The sequence below is a fragment of the Schistocerca piceifrons genome, chromosome 1, assembly GCF_021461385.2.
Source record: "Schistocerca piceifrons isolate TAMUIC-IGC-003096 chromosome 1, iqSchPice1.1, whole genome shotgun sequence".
NCBI lineage: Eukaryota > Metazoa > Arthropoda > Insecta > Orthoptera > Acrididae > Schistocerca > Schistocerca piceifrons.
The window spans coordinates 967,459,235-967,471,706 of NC_060138.1; the positions used below are offsets into that span (position 1 = coordinate 967,459,235).

Below are 12,472 nucleotides of genomic sequence, written 5' to 3' on the forward strand. Positions count from 1 at the left end.
TTACCTTTTGTTACCGTTTACTGTGTGTTTTTATCCCCTCTGATTTTCCAGTGAACGAAACCAAAAGATAAACATAGATGCAAATCATAGCAAAATTATAATATCAATGAAATAGAACTATCTTCTTGGAGCAAAGATTTTACTATAAACATAAAGCATCAGTGAGACTAAACCGTCATTCTAGTTGCCAAAAGTATTTCACGAAATAATTTTATACAGATAGAACTTACGCGACTTCTAGCAATCCTGCCACATACAGACAGTCGATAGTTTACTAACCGATACAATAAGGGCGTCTGTTCCAACTAGACCTCAGTATACATGTAAACTGACCTTTAAATAGCAGGTTCGAAACCTGCCTCGGGCATGGATATGTGTGATGTCCTTAGGTTACTTAGGTTTAAGTAGTTCTAAGTTCTAGGGGACTGATGACCTCAGCAGTTGAGTCCCATAGTGCTCAGAGCCATTTGAACCATTTTGACCTTTAAATGCAACTTTTATAAACTTAGTAGATTCAGCAACTGCGACATCTACAGGTTTACTAAATAATGGTTCTATAACGGAAACAATAATCAAACTATTTACACCTTACCTGCAATTATTCATTAGAAAATGCCATATTACGACATATTCTACGCTTCGGACCGACAGAAAATAGAAAATCTAATTACTTTCTTTAGCCCAGTGAATAGTTTTTAAGGACAACATTTGCATAGTTACACAGTTTGTTAACTGGGTCCTTCCCTTAGGAGCAGGGATCAGATTTTTGGGGTATGTTACTGGAGTGAAGTGTGGCTGACCTGCGAGTTGAGGCTACTCACACGTTTGACAGGATTCATCATGCTCTTAGAGTGCTAGCAACAGTAAGGGCTTCGCTGCAGAATCGATGTATAGCATCTACCAAAATAAATGAAAAGCATTTGAAAGAGATACTTTGAAATGGTGAGCATGAAGGGAGTATGGAACTTGTTTGCTGAAAACATGTCACGGGGTGTTATTACACAGAAACGGGAGTGTTTCATATGATATTTTGACACAGATATTTCTTCCCTTTCTCGTCGCCTTATGTAGAAACTTAGCTATCCAGGCTCCAGCCCAGAACTTCTTTCTTACCGACAAAGGTACCAAAGCAAAACGCAAGAGCCGTTCTCTCAGCTTTACTTCCGCCAGCACCTGTCTGCTACTCTCCAAGCTTCACAGAAGTTCTCCTACATACCTACCGGGACGAGCACTTCTGGAAGACAGCGCACGCTCCGCTGGAAAGTGACAGCCTGGTTGTGCAAACACCCTCCGTAAGTCACAATCATTATCCTACTTACCCGTTATCGAGTACAATGTGTTTGTTAACATTTGCTGACGCATTCCTCTGTGGCGAGGCCGTACGCCAGTTTTGCCAATGTAGCACCTTAACGGCGATTTACAGAGCGTGCAGTAGCATTTAGCTTGGTGAAAAGTGCAGCGTGGCGTCCAAATATAATTACTGATGCATCAGGATTTCTGAGCGTCCAGCTGTCGCACTAATAATAGTGGCGCGGGTGTGGGGCCGCGCGTGGGCCACGGCGGCGGGCAGCTACTGTGTCCGCTCGTGCCTCTCGGACGCGTCTGCTGATCGGGCACGAGAGACTTGTCTTCTTTGCGAAGAACAAGAGTGTGGTGCAATGCAACGAACACCGAGATGTAAACCGATACCGTAGAAACCTGGCATCTGATCTGTAATGTGTGCACTGAAGTGCATTATTTGCAGTTAGACTCAAGTGGCTCTGAGCACTATGGGACTTAACTGCTGTGGTCATCAGTCCCCTAGAGCTTAGAAATACTTAAACATAACTAACCTAAGGACATCACACACATCCATGCCCGAGGCAGGATTCGAACCTGCGACCGTAGCGGTCGCGCGGTTCCAGACTGTAGCGCCTAGAACCGCTTGGCCACTCCGGCCGGCAGTTAGACTCACAAAGAGTTTGTAGACAGTGGTTATGGCGCCACGGATAACGCGTTTTAAAGTTGTGTAAAATATCTGTCGATTCCAACCTCACTCTACCCGTTTGTTATTGTTTTACGTTGCATAGGAATTAGTAACTACGATACTTGGGATCACGAAAACGCCTGTTAAGACAATTTCCTGCCAAAATCAAATTTATCACATGCTACTTCCCTTTTGCACTTTCTTTCTCATGTTACAGGGGCGATGGAAGAATTGGTTGACTACTCTAATTACAAAATGAACTATGCATTATATTTGCAAGAGGGTAAAGTATATTATGAAAAGTGCACTACTGGACCCGCTCTCAGGTCAGGCGGATGCTCCTTTAAAGGGGGGGGGGGGGGGGGAGAGAGAGAGTAGAATGAGCATTTCTCATTCTTATATTTTCACACAGAGACATAATGCTTTTTACTGCAATTACAAATCGACCTCCTTCCTCCCATTTAACCATAAGTTTTTCTTCATTTGGACAAATTTCTTATCGATTTTTTAAAAAAAATTCTAAAATAAACGGATATATTTTTCAGAATTCAAATGGAAATATTAATTATTGTCCAAAATAGTAATTGGCATGAAATAACAGTCATGATCTAGAAAACTTTTTGGAATATTTGTGAAAGGATTTGAGCAATTTATATTATGTTACTAGAGGACATTACTGTATGTACACCCATGTTCAGCGAAAAGCAGAATATCTTGAAGGAGTAGAGATAGGACGTTCATATTCACACGACTTGTACATTATTATGTTCTGCAGAAATGGTTAGCATTTGAACCATGTCGGCGCGCGTTCCAGGTCAACATCGATATCGCGGCGCAACACCACCAGCCGGTAAAATGTGCCTGCGACTCTCGTTGTCGCTATAAAACGAAAGTAATGGATCAGTGTGACTTGAGCAGACGTGAAGGATGCCTCGCATATGTACAGTACCGTCAAATCAGTGAGTCTGAAAGAGGACGTATTATTGGCATGAGAGAATGTGATGCATACATCTGGGAAATTGCTGCTCGTGTGGGACGTAGTATTTCGGCAGTGCAACGCGTGTGTGCAGGATGGTTCGCGGGAGGCGGTAGAACACGACGAGATGGGTCAGGGCGCTCCATCCAGGCCACCACCGAGAAGATCGACACCTCATCCGAATGGAATTTCTCGACAGATCTGTGTCCTCCTTGGCTCTGGCGCAACAGTGGAACAGTGTAACACATCGTACAGTATCAGGGATGACAGTTCGTCGCCGTTTATTACGGCATGGGTTACGTGCGCGTCGTCCAGTTCTCCTACTACCTTTGACGAATCTGCAGAAACATGCTAGACGGCAATGGTGCGTGGAATGACGCCACTGGCGACAGGAAAGGCGTCAGATAGTGTTTTCGAACGATTCCACGTTCTGTTTGTTTGAAAATGATGGCCACATTTTGGTTCGCCGCAGATAAAGGGAGTGGCACCACAGTGACTGCATTCGCACAAGACGTACAAATTCAACTCAAGGCCTTATGGTGTGGGATGCTATTGGGTACAACTACGAATTATAGTTGGCGCGTGTCCTGGGCACCGTGACAAGTGTCCTACGTGAATGACATCCTGCAATCTGTAGCCATACCCTTTCTGCACAACACCCCAGACGCCATTTTTCAGCAAGACAATGCACGAGCACGTCTTGCACGAACACAGGCCTTCTTAGTGTCACGGGATGTCAGCCTTTTACCATGGCCTGCAAGATCACCAGACTTGTTGCCAATCGAAAATGTATGGGATATGATGAAGCAACGGGTGTAGCACTGTGACCCAGTGCCACCCATGACGGATGAACGTTGGAACCAAGTGAATGAAGCATGGGTGGCTATACCACAGGACGCCATTCGCGCCTTATACGAGTCGATGCCATCACGCATGGAACAAATCACCAGAGCCTACAGTGGACCCTGTACCTAAAGCAGGATGCATGCTGAACCAGTGTGACAGAAATGCTAATCATTTCTGTAGAATATACTAATGTACATGTCCTGTGAATGTGAACGTCCTATCTCTAGTCGTTCAATGTGGTTTTTTCTGACTGTGAGTGTAATATAACATTTGTTGCACCAGCTGAACTCACAATACAGGATCATATTAAGCTAGCTAACGAAACTGATACTGCTATTAATGATTAACACTGTTAATAACTTAGTTTGCATTCCCATTGGGCATCGAAACAAAAAGCAATCGTGCAAATATTCTGTTACATTTTCTTTTTTTATTAAACTGAGAATCGTTTCATCACTACGATGGACTTGCAGTATTGTAACGTGACATGTCAAAACAGCATAGTAGCCACGGCACTTCGAAGTCTTTTGCTTTTTGAATTTCATTCATAATTTGTTTAACAGATAATTACCCTTTTTTCAACTCAATTTTGAATTTGAGTAAAATGTACGCAATTGTTTCTATTACATTTGTATCTCACTTTGGCATTGAGCAACATTTAATTTCGATTGATTTTGTACCAGTTGGCATTTTTATTTTGTTCTTCACGAAGTATATGAGTGAAAAGCCATCTATGAAACCACTAAAATCCATTCCCAGTCATATTGTTTCCATCTGACAAGAGTAAATAAAGCGTAAATAAAGGGTGTGAAATGTGCAAATAGGAAAAAGAGCGCATTCCTAAATGGAGAGTGAAACAACGTTCATCACACACAGGAAGACGACTTATTTGTTATGCCTACAGGATCGGTATACCTGACAATTTTTGCAACTGTGGTATCATTGCATAAGCGGAAATAAAAAAGTGTTTCTACTGAACATTAGCTTCATTTACAATTAGGATAATTTATATTAAAACCCAATGTTTCTAGCAGTGTTAGACATTTTATACTTTCCTTCAGCATTTGTTTCGTTAAAGATTCGCAACCAACCATTCACGATTTTGCAGTTATTTTGTTTTCATTCTGTGGCCGGATTTCATTATTGTCGCAACAAATGTGTGTTAAAAGGTTTTTGATGATGCTGAGCCACAGTCACACAGTATTTTTTAAAGGAATGCACCGCCATGTGACTGTGTATTTTTGTACAATTCCTGTGTACGCACTACATTTCGGCTTCCACGCAATTATCGAGAATGATGACGTAGAAAATTAATGTATTTTGCTGTGGACTATGCAGAATGACATATTATTTGAAACCAATATCGAATATAACATTTCTAGACCATTAAGATCATTTTGCTGTATACTGTACAGCATTATGTATATGCAGTTCAACACATTTGCTTAACATGTTATAAATGGTACAAAATTGAAGTCTTGTAGAAAAGCAGCACATGATCGTACAAGCACACCATATTTGGGAAAATCAGCCAAAAGCGGGTAAATACTAGACTAGCACACACCTTTAAAACGTAGCTATGAAAGTAATGTCAAAGAATGTTGAACTGTGTATACGTCATCCTGGACAGTACAAAGCAAAATATGTTTATGGTCTAAGATAACTGTACTGCTAACGGGTTGAAAGCCAGAATATAGATTGTACACTGAAAATATACACAAATATAGTCAAATTTCTTCAAAAAAACATGTGTTACATTAAGACATGAAAGTCGTGTACATTTATTTGCGAGTCTTGTAAACTTTATTTAGTGGGTGTTTGTGTATTCAGTGTTTATGTGTTGTGCTGCTCATGTTATGTGGAAAGCAACTTAGCATTTGCGAAGGGAAGTGTAGAAAACCACATAAAAAATGGTTCAAATGGCTCTGAGCACTACGCGACTTAACTTCTGAGGTCATCAGTTGCCTAGAACTTAGAACTACTTAAACCTAACTAACCTAAGGACATCACACACATCCATGCCCGAGGCAGGATTCGAACCTGCGACCGTAGCGGTCGCTCGGCTCCAGACTGTAGCGCCTAGAACCACACGGCCACTGTGGCCGGCCTACATAAAAACAATTGAGCTGAACGGTGTATTAGACCAACGGTCATCGATTTGGCAGAAACGTTCCACGTCTTTAAAAGTCTCAGAAGACGTTTAAAGACCAGCAGTAGGGCATACGTGATTGTTTTTCAGCTCTCTTCGTGTGTCAATTGGTCACTGCTGACTGGCGAGGAGGCTGTGCGGACGAGCAGTTGAGTGAGATAAATAATTTAACATATTAGTGAACTTGGAATAATTCTGTGAGAGCGAATTACAGACCTTAGCTTTTCAGTGGAGCCGGCCGGTGTGGCCGAGCGGTTCTAGACGCTTCAGTCTGGAACCGCGCGACCACTACGGTCGCAGATTCGAATCCTGCCTCGGACGTGGATGTGTGTGATATCCTTAGGTTCGTTGGGTTTAAGTAGTTCTAAGTTGTAGTGGACTGATGACCTCAGATGTTAAATCCCATAGTGCTCAGAGCCATTTGAACCATTTTTTTCACTGGACTTAGATTATTTTATTATTTTTTCAGTGACAGATTTTTCACGTTTTACGAAACAAGTGGCAGCTGTGAATTGTAATTATTTCCTGCAGTTGACACTTATTTTCGTGTGTGATGCACTTGCAAGTTTTTTTCAGTGGTTATTCTGTATAACATACTTCAGTTTACATCGCAATTGATAATGGGAAGCTGTGCGTTCGGACTTTGACTGTATGCTGTTGTTTTTGTGAATTACTGTGCAGTTAAGCGAAAACTGCCACACGTATTTGATGCTCTGATAGCACCACATACAGGGTGTACATACAGTCTGGGAACACTTTCAGTTATTTATCGTACAATAACCAAACATTGTCAGATATCATACATATGTCATTTTGAAGAGAAACCCAGAAAATTTTTTTTCATGTTTACCGCCACAGCGTAGTTTGGTAATTTGCTGCTAGTCAGCGCTAGTCGCAAACATGGCGAGTACAGGTGCGGAGCGAGCTTTGTGTGTGTTGGAGTTCGACACAGCTGTTCAGCGGATGTTTAGAACCAAGTACGGTAAAAATCCACCAACTAGGAAGGCCATTTACCACTGGCACAACAAATTCGTTACGACGCGTTGCTTGTGTCCGGCAAAGACAAGCGGACGTCCCAGTGTGAGTGAACTGAATGTGGAACGCGTACGAGATACAGGAGTCCAAAGAAATCGGTGTGTCGTGCATCCCGTGAAATCGAAATGGCTCCAATGACAGTGTTGAAAGTCCTGCGACAGAAGCTGTCTATGAAACGATTCAAATTGGAGCTAGTGCAGAAGCTCACTGACAACGACAAGCGTTTTGAGTGTCGTTCGCAGTTGCAACAATTGAATGAGGATGGGGACGGCATTGTTGGTCGTTTAATTTTTAGCAACGAAGCTACTTTTCACACTAATGGGGAAGTGAACAGACATAATTGTTTAATCTGGGGTACAAAGCAACCAGACGAATTCAATGAGTTTGAGTGTGATACCCCAAAGGCAAGTGTTTTCAGTGCCTTGTCACGTCGAAAACTGTACGGGCCATTCTTCTTCGCCGAGAGCAGTGTCACTGGATATTCCTACTTGGACATGTTGCAGCAAAGGCTGATGCCTCAGACGCAATCGGGCTCTCCATTCATCTTTCAGGAGGGTGGGGCTCCACCGCATTTTCATCGTGAAGCTCGTTCGTACCTGAACACGGAGTTGCCGCATCGATGGATCGGCCGTGCGACAGAAGGGGACAACTGTTTCATTAAATGTCCTCCACGATCACCAGATGTCACTCCGTGTGACTTTTTCTGTGGGGACACATTAAAGATCTGGTGTATGTATCGCCTCTACCACGTGATGTAGCAGAATTCCGGGAGAGAAAACGGGAATCGACTGCTACAGTCGACGTCAGGTATGGCAAGAATTGAATTACTGTATTGACAGCCGGCCGGCGTGGCCGAGTGGCTCTAGGCGGTACAGTCTGGAACCGCGCGACCGCTACGGTCGCAGGTTCGAATCCTGCCTCGGGCATGGATGTGTGTGATGTCTTTAGGTTAGTTAGGTTTAAGTAGTTCTAAGTTCTAGGGGACTGATGACCTTAGAAGTTAAGTCCCATAGTGCTCAGAGCCATTTGAACCATTTTAACTGATTGACGTCTGCCGGGTCACTCATGGTTCACACATCAAATGTTTGTAAAAAAAATAAATAAAAATAAAGAAAACTCCATTCAGAGTTTCTCTTCAAAATGCAATATGTATGACGTCTGTACAAATGTTAGTTTTTGTGCAATAAATAATTGAAAGTGTTCCCTGACTTTATGTACACCCTGTATATTAACTATTTTTTTATCATCTTTGAATGTGCAGGTAATGTGAGGCCACCACGGATATATGTGTGAACAGCATTTAAAACATTTATTTGGTTTAGACTATAACCATCCGTTTTCGTCAACATCATTAATTATATTGGATTCATACAGTCATTTTTTGTTATTTATACAGGGGACAGTAAAATGAAAACGGCACAGACGGAAAAAAGTAAGTAAACTGCTTATTATTTCACAAATAACCTCCAAACTGTTAATACATTTATCCCTCTGTGAGGCTAGGTGGTCAATACATTCATGGAAAAATATTTGCAGTTGGGTATAGAACCATATTGTACCTAGGGGTGTACTTCTTTGGCCACAAATGTCTTTCTTCAGGGCTCCATAAATGTGGAAAGCGCATGGCTAGATATCGGGACTGTATGTAGGATGAGTAAGAGCTTTCGAGCGAAACTTCGGCAGCGTTATGGAAACAACCTTGGGAACATGTGACCGGACATTATCCTGCAACAGAATGGTGCCATCTGTAACCATTCCTGGACGTTTGGACTCAATGGCGCGCTTCAGTTTTTGTAAAGTATCCACGTACAGCTGCGCGTTAATTGTGGCGACGTTTTCCAGAGAGTCAATGAGCAGCGGGCCCTCGCAGTCAAAGAGAAAGGTCATCGTGACCGTCCCAGGGTTGCCGTGTCTCTTGTCTCGACTAGGCTGCGCAAGTTTCGCTGGGAAACCCTTACACATCCTCAATACATTCCCGATCTATCCCCAGGCGATTTGCATATTCTGGGAGTCCTGAAAGAAGATACTTGCGGCTGTCGATTTGCTTCGGACGAAGAGGTGCACGCCTGGGTAGAGTCATGGTTCCGTAGGCAACCGCAAACATTTTTCCATGAAGGCATTGACGTCTTGTCTGACAGTGAGATAAATGTATTAACAGCTATGGCGATTAGTTATTAAATAATAAATTAGTTTACTAATTTTTTTCCATTACCCCGTTTTCATTTAACTGACCCTCATGTTATTCGCAGGCTTGTCTGTATATTAAAAAGAATTTGAGGATTAATTCTATAATAAATCTATGGGCATTAAAGCGACGGTGTACGATACGACAGACTCCTCTGAGAAGTAAAGTGTCAAGCCAACAAATCAGATCGTGCATTGTCCACATCGATAACGGCCTAAACAGCCGCCGGTGCGCTCGTAAGTTGTCTTTCTGAAATAACACGAAAGCGAACTGCCAATAGCACGAAGCACGCGTTCATAAAATAAACGGAAAGCAGAACCAGAGCGTGAACGAACAGTATGCAGCGAGCCTGCGTGCTGGGAAACACGGCAGGGATACTGGAAGCCTACCCCGGCGGCGGGTGAGAGGGCGCTGATTGCAGCAAGGCATTACCGGATCAGGGCACGCCCAATTACACGGCCCACCAACACTGGTTAATAAACTCCGCCGGCCTTCACAACTCAATTTGCGCTGATGAGCTGCAACACGCAGCGCCGCGACCGAACTGCGCGTCCCCGCGAATGACAGCAGCCCTAATACGCTGCAGAGTGTATTCAACAACGACCGAAGCGAATGCAGACCAGCATCTCAAATTCTCCTAATCATTTCAAACAACCATAAAACTACATAATCTTTCCTCTACGTATCACTTCCTCGACTCCGAGACTCTGCTACTCAGTTCAGTGTGAACTTCATAGGCTACATATTATATAAATAACCTTTCACTTTCCAATGGTAAAATTCAGTAGAGGGTACAACCACACCCCAAATTCCACGTAAACTGAGAGGAGAAAACAGTTTTTGAGTAATGTTACTCAACAGATAGTTTCATATAAAATTTTAATGTGGAACAGCGATAATATATTTTGCGAAAACTGATAAAATGGAATATGTGCCTGCAGCATTTGCTGAAATTATTTTGATGCAGTTGTAAACACACTTATAAACTGATTGGCGACTCCATGGAGTAAACAGCGGCATCAGTTATTGTGATCGCTTCTGTTTTGGTTATTGGTTGAAATGGTTCAAATGGCTGAGCACTATGGGACTTAACTTTTGAGGTCGTCAATCCCCTAGAACGTAGACCTACTTAAACCTAACTAACATAAGGACATCACACACATCCATGCCCGATGCAGGATTCGAACCTGCGACCGTAGCGGTCGCGCGGTTCCAGACTATAGCGATTAGAACCGCTCGGCCACATCGGCCGGCGGTTATTGATAACTTGATACCAGAGTCTGAGTTTAATTTGTACATCAATGCAGATGATCACTACGTGATCGAAAATCAATTCTGCTATCAATAAAACATCAATATTACGGCCAACGCTGACCTTCCTTTTAATTTAACACTAATAAATAACTTTCACGCGATACCGTTGATGGTCTGGAAAGCTGTAAATACGGAGACCAAATATAAGAATGATATAGATGACGACTATTCAGCGCTTTCCTTAGCGGTGTTGTTCGTGATCCACCCGTATCACCGAAATGCTTCTGAGTCCGCTATAATTTCAGAGTCGAGCAACACTTAAAATATTTCGCTATGGTTTCTGAATCTCTTAATGCTTTTCAAACAGCACTGCCTTCTTCAAGGGATTCAAGATATTTTAGGAATTATTTTCGGGTTTTTAATCCCAGGCTCATATCCAAGTTTAATCATTGTTTGAATAAGATGCTTGAATATTATGACATGAATTAAGCACATCTATGAGAAAACTCCACTTCAAGATTGCATTTAACGCAATTTGTAGAATATTTTCATATCGTCACCTCTGGGATGGTAAAATATCGACGCAATACCCTGCGAGTTCTTGTCATATTTCGCATGAATTAAACAAGATTTCCAGATGTGGACGCCTGAAATCCGCATTAGTATTCTCACTATCAAACTCATTCAGTCCACATCTCTGAGGAGAGTCAACAACTAAATCCACAAACTCCCATGAGCACCTCTATTTACTTAACGAACAATTTGCAGAAACAATTACAAGCGATGTGTAATACACAGCGATTGAAAAACACAGCCGGCCGTTGTGGTCGACCGGTTCTAGGCGCGTCTGTCCGGAACTGCGCTGCTGGTACGGTCGCAGGTTCGAATCCTGCCTCGGGCATGGATGTGTGTGCTGTCCTTAGGTTAGTTAGGTGTAAGTAGTTCTAAGTCTCCCATAGTGCTCAGAGCCATTTGAACCATTTCTTTGAAAAACACAGTTGACATCCATGTACAAAAGCGACTGTAGATAGACTGCCATCCTCGACTCAACTGTGTTTAATTGCAGTACCTCTCAGGATTATGTCAGAAATATAGTGACCTACAAGCAAATTATCTTGTCTGTAACAATCACGGAGGTTAGGGATAATTAGAATGACTGTATGATTTTATTCTTTCAAAAAGCTCTTGGTTTAGTATCACGTCGACATCCAAATATTAATCCAGATTTGCGGCAAAATGAATCATTACTCTTCTAAATGGAGAATCACCCACAAACACAGAATCACTTTCAGATCCCTTCTGAAATGCCTACGGAGTTCGTTTCACATGTTAAACTCCCTCACCAGTTACTCATTTAGACAGTCATATTTTCATTACAACAGGCTACTAGTTGTAAAAGCCATTTGTATCCGATATTCCCGTCCGTACATGGATGGAATTAAAATTATAAGAATTTGATAAAATATGTGTCTTATAAAAATGGAAAAACAATTACTGTTTCGCAACGGACGAAACAGCTAGTTCGTCTAGTGTCCGGTCGATGTGCCACAATTGACCTTCCTGGTCTTAATTGCAGTACTGTCTTACTTTAAATTTGAGTTCGGAATGTCCGTATCGATCCCAAATACTGGCAGTTGTGTCGAAACCGCAAGACATTGTGATGGATATGAAATTTGAGTAACTCATCGCACACGTGAGTATAAGCAACAATCAAGGAAACGACAAGTGTTTCACTCACGATCAGGAGAAAAAAAAATGATTTCACGAGAAAAATTTGTCTAGGGTAGTTAAGGATAGCTGATTGTTGAATTTTTGCCGCGGTGACATGCTTTTATGCCTGTTCACTGCAAAAAGTACGTCGGTCGCATCGAAACAAGAGGGAGGAGTGGCGTCGCGGTGTATTTGTTTAGGCCACGGAGAGTTCAGCGTTCAGTCGTCACACAAGCCAGATTATGGACCAAGTGACGACCAATTATTTCCAGATCGGAAGAAATATTTGAAAGGAAAGTTCAATACCTGAATAAAATGTGGAACATCAAGAGGTGATGTTCGGATGTCAAT

The 12,472-nt window shown here is 42.3% G+C and overlaps 1 protein-coding gene across 1 annotated transcript in view; it reads left to right on the top strand.

Moving 5' to 3' along the window:
• The window catches only part of LOC124776853 (alanine and glycine-rich protein-like), a 153,489-nt gene that overhangs the window by 108,609 nt on the left and 32,408 nt on the right, over positions 1 to 12,472 (top strand). The window contains exon 5 of the mRNA XM_047252028.1: positions 2,184 to 2,292. Coding sequence (XP_047107984.1) covers positions 2,184 to 2,292 — 109 coding nt within the window. The remainder of the gene's footprint in view (positions 1 to 2,183; positions 2,293 to 12,472) is intronic.